Consider the following 14,395-nt stretch of genomic DNA (forward strand, 5'->3'; position numbering starts at 1 on the left):
GATGAAGATAGTGGATCGATGACTGCATCGCTTCAGCCACACAGGTGTTTTAAGCTAGAACACTCGCATCCTGATATCAGTATGGCGTCCATGGTCCAGTAAAATCTTGGGCTGCTTGCATCTCGGTGATGAGATCAATTAAAAAAAAAAGGAATGTTACCACTCTTCATTAAAAGATTTCATTCCTCTGAAGTTTTCTCAATGGCGCTCATCATTTGAAAAATATTACAAAAGTATTTGGGATTTCCGATATGATCTATTCAGTTCGAGAACCAAGTCGAATAGGATGGTATTCATACTTCATACATTCGTACTTGCTACGCTTTTAGAGACACAGCCTCTCTTTTTTGCATAATGCCGTCACTGCATTACCATTTCCTGGGAAGCATAAACCTATCATAGAAGTTGTTTTTTTTTTACAGTTGCTTTTAGTTCAAAAAATGACATGTAACAGAAATGTTTGTACACTTTATCCCTTTAGGTGCCAATTATGATGTACTGTCTGTTAATGTGTCACATTCACATAGCATAAATCTCTAGGCACTCAATATTGCATCCAAATAAACAAAATGAATTGGTTGCTTGGCACGAGGTTGTCATTTATTGTAAATTGCATGTAATGAAATATTCAATTATTCTTTAGTCAGTAATAAGGTTAAGTTCATCCATTTTGCTCTCTTTCTGACAGTAAGTTCACACTACTAGTATCATGGAACAAGTTGCACATACAGACGCATCCTCTGTCACTGAAAAGGACAGGAGACCCTTCATGTAAAAGACGTGAACTGCTTTCCGGTGTTTCTCTCTTATGAAAGGGTTCAACTGTATAAACAAAAACACATTGCACTTGCATTACAAGCATCATATTTCACTCTTCTTGTACAGAAAATACGAAACAGTTGACTTAAGAATATGTGGATTTCTGGTTGCACTAATTATGATAGCTTACAGAAAATTGTACTAAACCGCATATCTCATTTTTGAATAATGCATGCTATGCTCTCGTATTGAACGTAATATTTGAAGGTTGCAGGTTCAGTTCCCACCAGTGGCACGGTATCTTTTTGTCCATTTTACATGCTTCTCACTTACATCAAAATACTTGCAAATAATATCCCCCTATACTTTCCTTGGCTTTCTTGTCTGACAGTATTAGGTAATGTTGTGTCTAGCAAAGAAAAACGAGCACTTAAAGTTTCTCTTCCTTCATTTTCTTTATTTCAAAGCACAACTGATTCACAGACATGTCACATAACAGCAGAATCTATTGCAGTCCAAGCGGTTTAAACTGCACAAAGGACCAATGACTGATGTGCATTTGCAATAACTAATCCTAAAGAGGATGCTATTCAAGAAATTTAATAAACATCAGTTTTTACAAAGAATACAATAAAGTATAAATTTAAAGTGAAGTATAAATGTATATAGTGAGTTGCATGAGTATTCCTCATTGTGCCATATAAGTATACAGCACAGATTAAAAGAAAACATGAAGGTTTACCATAGCTACCATTGGCAGCTGTGGATTCGTTAAGTCATATTGCACTTCAACCAAAATGTAAAAACAGGAAACTTGCACAACCACATGCTTCTATTTAAGTTGAGAATGTTCTAATGCTTTTTGAAATATGCAAAGTATTTGTTCAATCAAAACTTAACACATAATTTTACTTGAGTATTGATCAAATAAGAAATGAAATCACACTTTTACTTTTTTAAAATTTTCTCTGTTCGGTTGAATACAGGTTCACCCCGCCGCGGTGGTCTAGTGGTGCTCGGCTGCTGACCCGCAGATTGCAAGATCCCATCCCGGCTGCGGCAGCTGCATTTTCGACGGAGGCAAAAATGCTGTAGCCCCATGTGCTCAGATTGGGCGCACGTTTTCAAAAACTCCAGGTGGTCGAAATTTCCGAAGCCCTCCACTCCAGCATCTCTCATAATCATATGGTGGTTTTGGGATGCCAAACCCCTTGTATCAATCAATCAAACAATAGATCGCATTTTGCCGCGGCAAACATTTTCCATGCCTTGATAATTATTTATTTAGTGATGGTTGGAACTAGAGCTGCTAGTTCCACTTAAAATGGGACGATTTGGGCTTCCTTATTGGCCAAGTCGCTAGTAAAATTTTCTTGTCCCTTGTTGCATTTCTGGGCTTATTTGAATTTTCTGGCAAATATAGTTAGTTTAGTGATCACCATGTTGACCAATGGCATGTTTGCCAATGACGCTGAGTAGTTGAGTGTTGAAGTCAAACATATGTTGGGCAGAATCAACAAGTAGCATTAATGATACATCTGTAAAAAAGCTTGACACTCTCGGCGTGCTGAATCGTACATGAATAAAGAGACATGGAGGCACGGGTAGGACACATACGAGCACGAACTAACAACTGTATTCAACAGAAACAAGACGAGCATGTATAGGGTGAAAGGAAAAAGAAAAGAAAGAAAGCGTAAACCTGCGCACTGCCCACTACAAAAAATCAACCATCTACATTACATCAAATCTGCATTCAAATAAATGAAGACTGAAATCGAGACAATGTTAAAAAGTAAATAGGTGCTTCTGTTCATATTTGCACATATTTTTGTTGCATGAAGTATACAGAGGAATTTTTGAGCTGAGTGATATATTTTATCCTAATTAAAAACATAACCAAGGACGGGTAAATGTCTTGAATTTCTGCATCTTTTGTGATAATTATTTGTTTGTTAGCTTAGTGGAATTTGGCAACTCTAATGGTAACCATCCTTGAATGTTGTTTTTGGAACATTAGATTTTCAACGAAGGCGTGTGTGCTGTGGTCAGTAATAAAGTGACACACTCTCATGCTAGCGAGGCATTGCATGAATAGTCATGCAAATGGTCATATCCAAGTATGCAAATGTCAACAAGGAGGAAGCAAAGCTTACATACTGTGGACCTGAAGGTCGTCATTCTAACAAGTACCATCATATTTAACATCCCTATATCATAAAGGACACAAAATGAAAAAGCATTGCAAGAACTATAAAAGCAGCTATATAAGTCTCCAGAGAGCACTTAAGGGTCTTGAAGTTTTTAGTAGTTCTTTATCTACCGAGGCGAAACTTGTAGTTTATGTATATTCAGGCACAGATTTCAAATAAGCAATTCGTTTTCTAATATATAACCTGTACTTTTTAGAATGTCCAACGTTTCGTATGCTTTTTGAGAGCCACAGTTTGCCTAAACTGAGACAGTTACACAGCAAATAGGTCCTTCGAAATGAATGAATGCTGAATGCTAGAAAAAAGAAATGACAAGTCCTAAACATGCTTGAACAAATGTTATGCAATGTTCAACATTTCTACATAAGTCTACATCAAGCTATGATTTTAGTCATAAGTTTTCAAATAACAATTTATCTTCAGAAGGTTTTATTCTTCTTTTCTTGCACGGTGTATTCATTCCAGGTAATTCTGACATGCTTATTTAATTTGCAAGTCTCTCACGAGAGTTTAGCATAGCTACCGAAATGGCACCTGCAATTATTGCACAAGGAAAATAATTTATTTGAAATCAGCACACAAATATACATCAACTTGGCGAGTTTCATTTAAACTAATGGAGAAGTTTCCAGGCACAGTGTCTCCCCTTAAAAAAAAAGAAATGGTACTAGTTGAGCAAAATTATCAACTCAAGTCACGCCTTTGAATGTTTGTCAAAGTAGGCGGATTACAAGAAGTGTTTGATTCGTTCAACAAAATAACAACACCAGTTCCTTTTTCCATGAATAATTGCACAAGACGAGAACTAAACGTGCACGTGTGGTATGCAAGTGAAACACAAGAGCCAGAACAAATTAAAAGGAAAAAAAGGAATGTTTTTAAGAAGGAAATAGAACAGGTTTATCATTACCGGGGGAGACAGTCATGATAAAGGGAGAACAACAGGATGCTCGCTTGTGTCGTGTGGTTATTTGTTTCAGTCGTCATTGCGCGCTCTCCGGAAACAGTGAATACATAGCCCAGTTTTCTGCTAGGTTGAAAACAGGTTTTGTGCGTGAATGTCCAAATAAGTATATTGGCCTCGTACAGGGGCGTAGCCAGGGGGTGGCACACCTGGCACGAGCAGTGCAGACGGTTTCGAGCAGTGCACGTTCTTTGCAGCGCTGGTGCGCACCCATGCATGCATGACGACCGCGTAATCGGAGCGACTAGTGACTCCAGATGTGACCCTGTGTCTCACATAACGATACAAGCAAAACTAAAGCTCCTGGAAACTGTCAGAGAAGGCCACCTGGACACTTTAAATGCGCGGTGCACCTTCGCAAATACTTTTTGTAGAACAAATTTTCCCCAACTCCTAGAAACACCTTTCCATTGAACATCTGGCAAAAATTTCAGGCACTTACTACTACTCAACATAGTCAAATTGCAAAGCTGACACTTTAATTCAATATTTGGCTAGCAAAGGTTCTTTTCATTACAGAACTTCGATGTTGCTGTAGCATAATCACGAGGGCCTCGCACTTCTGTCAAGTTCGCCAGCCTAATGCACTTTTTCAACAATACATGCACATTAGTTCGCGCTAAGGACCGTCAAAAATCACTATGTTGTTAAAACGGGCAAATTCAAATTGATTCCGAAAGTTGAGTGGCTGGACTAACTATTAGAAAGCGCTGTGTGCACGATAAACAAATTTAACATGCCGAAATAGATGATCCAAAAGCGTCAATCACTCGTAATCGGTTTGAATAGGCATGGTAACGAAAGAGTTAAGGGGGTGCCCCTCCCTAAATCAAAGCGGTGCCCCCCCCCCCACTCTCCCCCCAAAATATTTCTGTCTACACGCCTGGCCTCATGTGTACATATAATCACACACACAATTCAGGAAAAGCAACAGCATATAACAGACCAATGATATATGGGGTTTAACGTCCCAACACCATTACATGATTATGAGAGACGCCGTGGTGGAGGGTTTCGGAAATTTCAACCACGTGGGGTTCTTTAACGTGCACCCAAGTCTGCGCACATGGGCCTACGACATTTTAGCCTCCATCGAAAATGCGGCCGCCGCAGCTGAGATGCGATCTCATGACCTGTGGGTCAGCAGCCAAGGTACCTTTGCCACTAGACCACCATGGCGAGGCGCATATAACAGACCACGCCAAGTACATTCGATTGAACTTAAATAAGCAGCTATTACAAGAACAGTGCACAGTTTTACCAAAACTTTTTTGTGAAAGTGTGATTGCACTTTCAGGCTGCACAGAGGCACACATGAATTCTTGCACGTCAATTTTGCAGCTTCACTGGTCACTTAGTTAAGGAGCGATGACAATTGAAAGACGCAAGTTTTTTCCAAAATTACATATTTTTCATTCTCATTTGCTTTCACAATTTTAGTTTCTCTACTTTCATGACCAAAAAAACTGAAGATTGTAATTAAACTCGAAGTAGGTTAAAATCACTTTTCAATTAAAGAGCATGGGGTGGCTACTAAAAAACCAACAACTCATGGCTAAAGCTCTCTAGAAGTTGTCACCTGGCTTCTTGCCAATGGCATGGGCACTTCACCAAAGCCAGATGTTCAAAATAATTTCCCAGCTCTCATTATGAAAGAATCATTTTAAAAAACATAGTTTTTGCCGCACACATGAGCTGTCGCTTTAACATGTGTTTTTCTCAGGACCCATTTCTGGGCCAATTGCACACTGTGTTTCTGGTCCTTCTGGTTGCCAGATTAGAAAGAAACGTATTTCTAAACATGGGAAGAGTGCAAGTATTTCCTTTAAAACCTGATATCACCCATGTAATTATTATGAACCTAAGGTGAGTAATTAGTATGGACTGAAGATTCTACAAAATTTCACCATACAATGTCTATAAAAATGTCTTGTACACACATTCTTGAGACTTATTTGCATTCTACAGTTAATGTGGAGCAGTAAAAGTGATTAACGGCTTAGAACCATAAAAGTAAGTATGGGCTGAGAATTCTACAAGTTTTCACATTACAATTTTTCTTGTCTATGAAAATGTCTTGTACACACTTTCTTGATACTTATTTGCATTCTACAGTTAATGTGGAGCAATAAAAGTGATTAACGGCTCAGAATCATAAAAGCTAATTGGCATAAAAAATTTCCCCAGAACAAAAGCATACTTTACACATTATCATGGCACAAAATAAAAATGGAATAACTATAAAACTAATTACATATTTAAAGTAAGCATCAAAGCATATATATGAATATATAAATAACAAAACAATATTTCCCTAAGCTACAAATTAATGCAACTTTTGTTTCGAATTGCATTTCCTCTTAATAGGGTAAATAAACAGCAAGTGAGAAAAAAATTTAACAAACAAAAAGCAGGATTATCAGTAACGATTCAAAGCACTTCCACTGAAAATTATTATTCATGAAACCACATGTTAACAATTTTTAATGCAAAATAAAATACCGAATCTCCGTCCCCCCAGAAAAAAGAAACTGAAAACCCTCTTCCGAATTTTAAGGAAAACAAACTCCAAAAACACAGAGCCTCAGCCATAAGATTAGAAAGCCAGAACCACAGATAAGTAACTTCTAATTACGAAGGAACTTCTGAGAGCTTCTCAGAAAGAAAGAATCTCATCAAAAAAGTTTCTTAGAACTGATAATAGAACGTACCATCAGTGCCTTCTTGGGCAGTTACTCTCAGAATTAATCGGGAAGCAAGTAGATGACAGTGCAAGGTCAAGCTAACAACTAAATGGAACCACTGTGACTATAAATTAAAGGTAACAACTGTTACTAAATGCATCTAAACACGAAAACTAGGAAATCTGCCTAGTGCTCATGTTAATAAACATAAACAACGAATGCCCCCATGGTTTATGAATCGAATATTGAGTTTTCCAACTCAGCATTCATGCAGATGACGTTACAATGGCGCAGACAACTTGACTCCTGTCAAGTTGTCGCACTGCTTCTGATTTGTGAGAAACGCTTCACCCGAACCGGTTGGGCCATACATGAGACAGTTTGCCTACCAACTATACGAGGCTATTCTTTGAAATTGAAACAGATGTTTTTACAAGTGAAGAAACTATAGCATAGCACAGCGAGTCACCTGAGAATCCACATGAAAATCATCTTGTTTTGAGAGTGCATGGCACGCATGGAACATACATGGAACGCTTTGAACACTTTCCAGCATGGTTGCGGTGAGCTCTGTCTCAATGAAATTTGCAAGATTGGGAACATTGTGCTGCACAAAAGCAGATTTGCTTCTGAGTCACGTTTTTCTCTTGTAATACTGACCGTTCAAGAAGGAACTTTACTAACTTAGTAATGAGAATAGCCAAGCTGCTGACAGCAGTGATCGCAGAATCGCCTAATTATGCCATAATCATGCAGTTATGCAAAGGCCAGGGATACATGTTTAAATTGAGAACCCAACTTGGGGTACTTACAGTATTTATTTATCAATTTTCAGTCATGCAATAATGCAATAAAAATTAAATGAAAACAAATTTCATGTTACTAGAAAAAATGATTAAAGGTAAATGAAATCGTGAAAACGAAACCAGCTTGCTTTGCACAAACCACAGGGATGAAACTTCAAATGGCATCAGTAATTCTTATCAGTTAGGTATTTTGAAGCCCAAATAATCCAAGCATTACTAACACACAATACAATGAGTAAATGCTTATATCAGTCTATGTTCTGGTTTCATTCTGCTTCTTTGGGAGGTAATTACATGCATGCAATATTCAAACAAGCGACCAGCCATGCATGCTGATGGGGCACACAACGAAAAGAGAGCACCATATTTTTTTGCCTAATAAATTCAATCATATACTTATAAAAAAAAAAGCAATTGGCCATGAGGTAAACATTTTATCTAAAGTGCTTGCTGCCTGCTGTCTTGCAAATTGAAGTCTGAACACTTCTGCTGCTCTTTACAGCATCATGGACTCATGGACCGCATCAAAACAATCGTGATGAAAGGAAACAAAGACTGACATTAAGATGCATGTATTTGTGTTGCGGCAAAGATCAAACAGCCAAAAGTTAAATAAAGCTGATGAGGGTGGACTGATTACTGCCATGACTTTTTGTGTTATTACATTATGCAAGTTTGCAAATTAATTCAGTCAAAGTAAATGCAAACCTGTCAAGTGTCCATGGCTTCTTTCTCTCCACAACATTTCCAACTAGTTGATCATTGCTCTCGACTGTCAACACTGCTCAAGAATTACTCTCATGTCTAAATTATGTCTATGTGCCAACCTGCACACAATGTGCAAATGTTCAGTTAAAATCTACAATCCAAGGCAGCCTAGCAGGTTAAGGCAAGGCACTGTTAAGCCCAAAGATGTGGGCTTCATTGCCAGCCATGGCTGCCATATTAGAACAGCGACAAATTGAAAGAGCCCCCCCCGTAATTATATTCAGGTGCACAGGTGGTCAAAGTTCATCGGGAGTGCTCCGAAATAATTTGCCACATAAAATCCCAGAATTTGATTCAACTAATCAGTTAAACACTTGCTTTTCTGAACGCACATAGTGTATGGCACTCAGTAAAGCTAACTGAAAAATAAAAAATGACATAAAAACTAACCTAAAGTACGGCTACAAATTTGTCCTAGTAATGTCCTGGACTGTACAATGAAAGCCTAAACAAAGTAGAAGACCATTTATTGAGGCAAAAACAGTGCAGACAAAGAAAACACAGGACACAGTGCTATCGACTGGTTTCTTTATTAGAAAGCCAGAAGAATATATAGGGAGGCTAGCAAAACAAAAAATGGCAAATGTCCTGTTGTCCGGGCTATTTTTGCCACAATGTTCATGAAACTAAGAAACCTGAATCATTTATTATATTCCCCTTCTGATTATACCTGCAAGAGATGGGCGAAGCAGCAAGGTTCCAGCCAGAACAATACAAGCCCAATACACATACTAATTGGCAGTTGAAGAAAAACATCAAAGCACCACCTAGTGCCAAATTTTACTACGGTTCTCCAAAGCTGAAAGAGAAGCAACTATGTCGATGTCTGTAGCTTTTGCAGGTCGTAGACCACCTCCAGGAGGCATGCGTGGCTCCAGGCCTGAATGGGGCAGGCGTCGGGACAGACGTCACCATCACGGTTGGTGAGTTCGGGCAACCCTCGCCAGGGCGATGACTGAATGATCTGGTAGTTGTTGGAGAGGATCCCCTTCACCTCGTCCACTGCAGCAGCCAGCGCGTTCTTGCTGTCAGCCACCTTTTGGGCAAAGTGCAGCCTCGCTCTGAGGTAGAAGCCCATCGGCCAGAGCCACTCCTGAAAGAGCACTTCTGATAAATGATCGATGCGCTTTTCGAGCCCATGCATACATACACACACACATATATATATATATATATATATATATATATATATATATATATATATATATATATATATATATATATATATATATATATATATATATATATATATATATATATATATATATATATATATAGGGCATTTAATATACCTATCTACTTCATCTATACATTATGATCACTATACATTATCATCATGCATCCTCATTGTTGTCGTGTATGAGTGTCATCATTCTTGGTTCATCGTAGCTGTCGGCTGCCGAGTCCTCGGGGCTAATATAAGGTCATCGGCCGAAATGTAAGAATTAATAAAAGCTTTGGTACATTCACTGACTCAAGCCTATATACTATATACAGTTCACGTAAAATTTGAGACGAGAACAGAAGAAATTATAGAATGCAATGGTTATAATACAATGTTTCTAAGTTCTTAAATGACAACTTTTTCTGTCAGATATAACAAGAGAACCACCTTCTACAGAAATGTATTAAATACTAATGCATAAATATAGGTAATTGTGTTCCCTATTGTTGCATTATCAATGCAAACATTTGTAGGCTGAATAATATGTTGTATTGTTACTTATGTCACTGATGTTAATTCTATTATTGAGAACTGACAGACATTTATGCCAAAAAAGTCTAAGGAATATTATTAGAAGTAATTGTAATGTAAATGTGAAAAAAAAAAGTGGATGAAAACTTGACTTGCCTTGGGCAGAAATTGAACTTGCGACCTTCAAATAACGCATCTGATGCGCTACCATCTGAGCTACCACTGCGACTATCCCCCCCCCATCCACTTTATTGGGTGTAATAAATGTGGGAGCATTAGTCCGCACCGCCCGTTGCCCATGGCAACGAGATAGGTGAAGGTAGCCTCAGTCGAGGCTGCCCATTGCCGACAGCAACGGGTGGCGCTGACTGACGCTCCCACATTTAATGTACATACATAACCAAAAAAGTGGATGGAGAGATAGGTGCCGTGGTAGCTTTATGCCTGTGGTTGTCTCGGCTACTGTACAGATCTCTGTAAAACTCCTCCACTATTTTAACTATCCTATCTGTAATGGTAGCTATTTGCCTTCCTTGTTCCTTACTGCATACATCTTGTTTTTGCCTATTCCAAGTTTCCTTTTCACCACTTTGACATTTCCTCCATTCGTTAGAGCATGATCAATTGTTTCCATGTTGTATCTTCTTACAATGGACAGCTCATGCTTATTAAGGGGAGATGCGGGTTGAAAAACGCGAGTTTTCAAAATTACCGATTTTTTATTTTCGCCTGTTTTGATAAGATTAGTACATCTACCATTATAAAAAAATAATACAGGTCGAGACTTAACTGGGAATGCTTTAAAATTTCATCTAAAGAGCACAAGGTGCCTGTTGAAAGGTCAAAAGTGTGCAGTCTTCAAGCACCTTGCCGCCGATAATGCGCCTCCGCTAGCCATTGTTGATCGCATGAGCTGAAGAGTCGAGCCTCACTCTTCAAATAACAACAGTTTCCCTCGCTGATGAAGGGCAAGAAATAATAAAAAGAAGCACGTTTCTGCACCTTTTTCGAGCGTTGCGACTGGCTTATCAACATGGTACGAATCGGGGACCGCCATTGGCCGCTGCGCGCCTGTATGTGCTGTGAAGCCTATTTGCGGGGTCCGTGTCTTGTCGAGAAGCGCAGCTGAACAATGCTTTTCTCATGTAATTATCTCCGTTATGAATGAAAAAAGACATTGCTCGCAAGTGAAAGCCGTTGTGCGGCGCGCTCTGTAGGAATAGGCTACGAGCAGCTGGTCCGATTTGCGGCAGTTGTTGGCTTGCAAAAGCCAATGCATCAAAGTCATTCACACCCGTCAGCCGGAAAGTTTGTGATGCGACCATTGATGACGTCAGCGCCAATCTTGAGAGGTCTGAAGAGCTCGCAGTGAGAGAACTTAGCAGGGATGACATTGCCATTATGTACGACGGTATGTGGCACAAATATGGCTGCAAAATGGCATGACACTGGACTTAGTTTGAATTTTGCAGTCCTGTTGAACTTCTTCCTAGCTTGCAGTTGGCACAAGGCTCTGCCAGATGGAGTGGAAGTTTGGCAAGCGTTTCATGGCCCTGTCTGTGAGCGAAATGTCTGTGACAATTCGGCTCGAAAAAGCAGAGAGGGACAAACTCATGGTACTGGCGTATTTTAGTCACAGTGGCCACTACAAGAAGGATTGTTCTTTTTGGTGTGCAAATTTCATCTGATTTAATAATATCTTTCATAAATAAAAACTCAATTTCAACTTCTAAACTCGTTTTTTTTTCAAAACACAAATTTTGCCATTTTTTTCAATGTGCCCCTCTTTTTTCGGGCACTTCTAGTGCTCAGATCTGCATGAAATTTTGCCCAAATTTTTTTCAAAGTATGACAAATACAATTATCTTGCTTAAATTTCAATATTTTATTGTATAATAAAAAATTGTATATATACCTTTAATAGGATAGGTGAAATATGGACTTTTTACATCTATTATTTTTCACGCATATTACATATTTTGTATGTGCTTCCTAAGTAGTTAATTGCACTCTACACTTTATTTGAAGCATTATGAACTATGAATGGTAAAAAATTACAGAATTTTAGGGATGAAAAGAGGTGAGCAAAAGGGTTAAGGTTTTCACTTTATCATGTTGCAGAGCTAAAAGTGTGTAACTTGCAAGAAAAGTAATTATATATTTTAAATCAGCATAAAAAGTTCCATAAACAGCTCAAGTTTCATTGCTATAGGGTGAATATTAAAGAAAAAGTGTCTTCGAGTAGCATCTCCCTTTAATCAACTTCGAAAGCTCTGCCAGTTCTATTTTCTATGTCATATTGAGGCTTTCATACTTTTACGTTTCTTAACGAGGTTCTTTGTCTCCTGGAACTGCTTGCTAGTGTCCTAACTACCATACCTCAAACTTCTACTGCGCACTCCATAAAAATACTTATCAGATTATCATTCATTTTGTCAACACTAAGGCCGGTTTCCTCGGTAAACATTAGCCGCCCTCAATCAAATATCCCCAAACAAGCACGCCACCTGTTGGACAGTGCTAGAAGCTGGTGCAGGGGCCTTGCATATTCCTCGAACCGGGTTAGGATGCAGTCGGCTTTTGGTCTTCAAGCACACTGAGAGCTAGAAAATTGCAGTAATATTTTATTACTTCCTAGCTATCATATAAATTTTTTATTTTAGAGCAAGCAAAGAATAACAGTAAGTTTACAATTTCAAATGTGTTATGATGACTTTCGCCTCGCTCAGCTAGTACCTACGGCAGCCAACGGTGATGCATTGTCTTTCTAAAATTGCAATAATTCTAGGATTTCAAACGAGTGTCCTTAAACATAGGCTGGATAGATATTGCAACAATATATTAAGGGATCGGCATGTCCAATGCCTCTGAAGCCACAAAAATTACAACTGGGCAGCTTCATTTTTTTCCCATGATCCTTTTAAGAGGTGTTTTTTTTTAATAGTTGGTCAAGCAGAATGAAATCAAGTGCATGTTGGTGTCACACAGTGCACTGCTGACTGTGACCAAGCAGGATCAGGATTGAATTTCTTAACACTGATTGGCCCTTTATCTTGCAAAGTATGTCAAGGGGCAATCACGATCAACAAATTTGATGCAGATCACGTCTTATCACGATAAAAAGTGGTTGTGTAACAGCGGCATTATCCAGATTTTTCTTCAGACTTCGTACCACTGAGTAAATTTTTAAAGCTGCACTAAAAAAAAACATATGCCATTTCTACAGAGTTCTTTAGCATTATGGATAGTGCTGGTTGTGGTGGAGTCAGCATAGAGATTAATTGATGATTGATATGTGGGGTTTAATGCCCAAAAACCACCATATGATTACGAGAGACACTGTAGTGGAGGACTCCGGAAATTTCGACCACCTGGAGTTCTTTAACGTGCACTGAAATCTGAGCACAAGGGCCTACAGCATTTTTGCCTCCATCGAAAATGCAGCCGCAGCAGCTGGGATTCGATCCTGCAGGTCAGCAGCAGAGTACCTTAGCCACTAGACTACCATGGCGGGGCGGAGCCAGCATAGGACACAATGGACACAGAGCGCTCGTGGCTCAAGCTTTGCGGCCACAGATGGGCAGTCAGAGCCAAGCTCACGATCAGTAAAGACATGTCCATTGGTGTCTTGGCCTCCTCCTTAACGAGTTCCAGGCAGTGGTCAACCCAAAACTCAGCAGCGTAAGTTTTGTGAGAACATTTGGCAACTTCTCTTTGTCAAACACAAAAACAAGGTATTTGGTAAGATTGCTGAAAAGCTGGTCTAGCCTATGATGTAATTTATGTTCTTATAATGTTGTTCACCAAATTATAAGTGTTGATAATCATAACATGTACAAAGTGATGATTATTCACCCACACTTGCATCCACTTATTTTGTATTCAAAGTTCATTGAAAACAAATCAGCATCACTGGCTAGACCAGCTCTCTGGCAGTGTAGCTGCATAATTTGTTTTAGTGTTTGACAAAGCAAAGTTGCCAAAAAGCACAAAAAATATGCTTTCGAAAAATCTTTTGTTTGAATGAATGAAGCTATGACAGCTATACTTGAAAAAGTTAAACGAGTGTATTGAATTTCGTTCAGTTAACCCAACTAATAGAGAAAATTTTTTAAAGACCTACGTCTCTTTCCCCTTTACAGGTTTTTGTTTTGTTTTTACAGGTAAATATGTACAGGGCACAGCATTTACATTTAGGCCACTTGAGCGTTGCAAGAAAGCTGCCACACTGCATGACACTCTCTTCAGAGAACTGTTCTGTTACGCACATATTTCGTATGAGTGTCAGCTTTTGTGTTTTTGTCATCACTAGAACAGAAGCTTGGGTGAGTAGCTTCTTTAATAAACAACCAATGCAAAAAGACCAAAAACGAGAAAGGTGCGTGTTTCACTGTGTGCAGACAAGTAAAAAATGTGTTCCTTGAAAGGGGCTGACAGAATGTGTGATTAGATCATGGTTAAAATGAAATTACCGTGAAATATAGAGACAGATTCGAGCATGCATT

At 38.8% G+C, this 14,395-nt stretch overlaps 1 protein-coding gene across 5 annotated transcripts in view; it reads right to left on the minus strand.

Moving 5' to 3' along the window:
• Nucleotides 1–1,195: 1,195 nt before the first annotated feature.
• The window catches only part of LOC119181297 (glycogen debranching enzyme), a 137,882-nt gene continuing 124,682 nt past the window's right edge, over nucleotides 1,196–14,395 (minus strand). For all 5 annotated transcript variants that reach the window (XM_075874883.1, XM_075874882.1, XM_075874884.1 and 2 more), the window contains one exon: nucleotides 1,196–9,287. In XM_075874883.1, the coding sequence (XP_075730998.1) occupies nucleotides 9,009–9,287 (279 nt within the window). In that variant the 3' untranslated portion in view covers nucleotides 1,196–9,008. The remainder of the gene's footprint in view (nucleotides 9,288–14,395) is intronic.

Source organism: Rhipicephalus microplus, chromosome 10 (genome assembly GCF_043290135.1).
Source record: "Rhipicephalus microplus isolate Deutch F79 chromosome 10, USDA_Rmic, whole genome shotgun sequence".
NCBI classification, from domain to species: domain Eukaryota; kingdom Metazoa; phylum Arthropoda; class Arachnida; order Ixodida; family Ixodidae; genus Rhipicephalus; species Rhipicephalus microplus.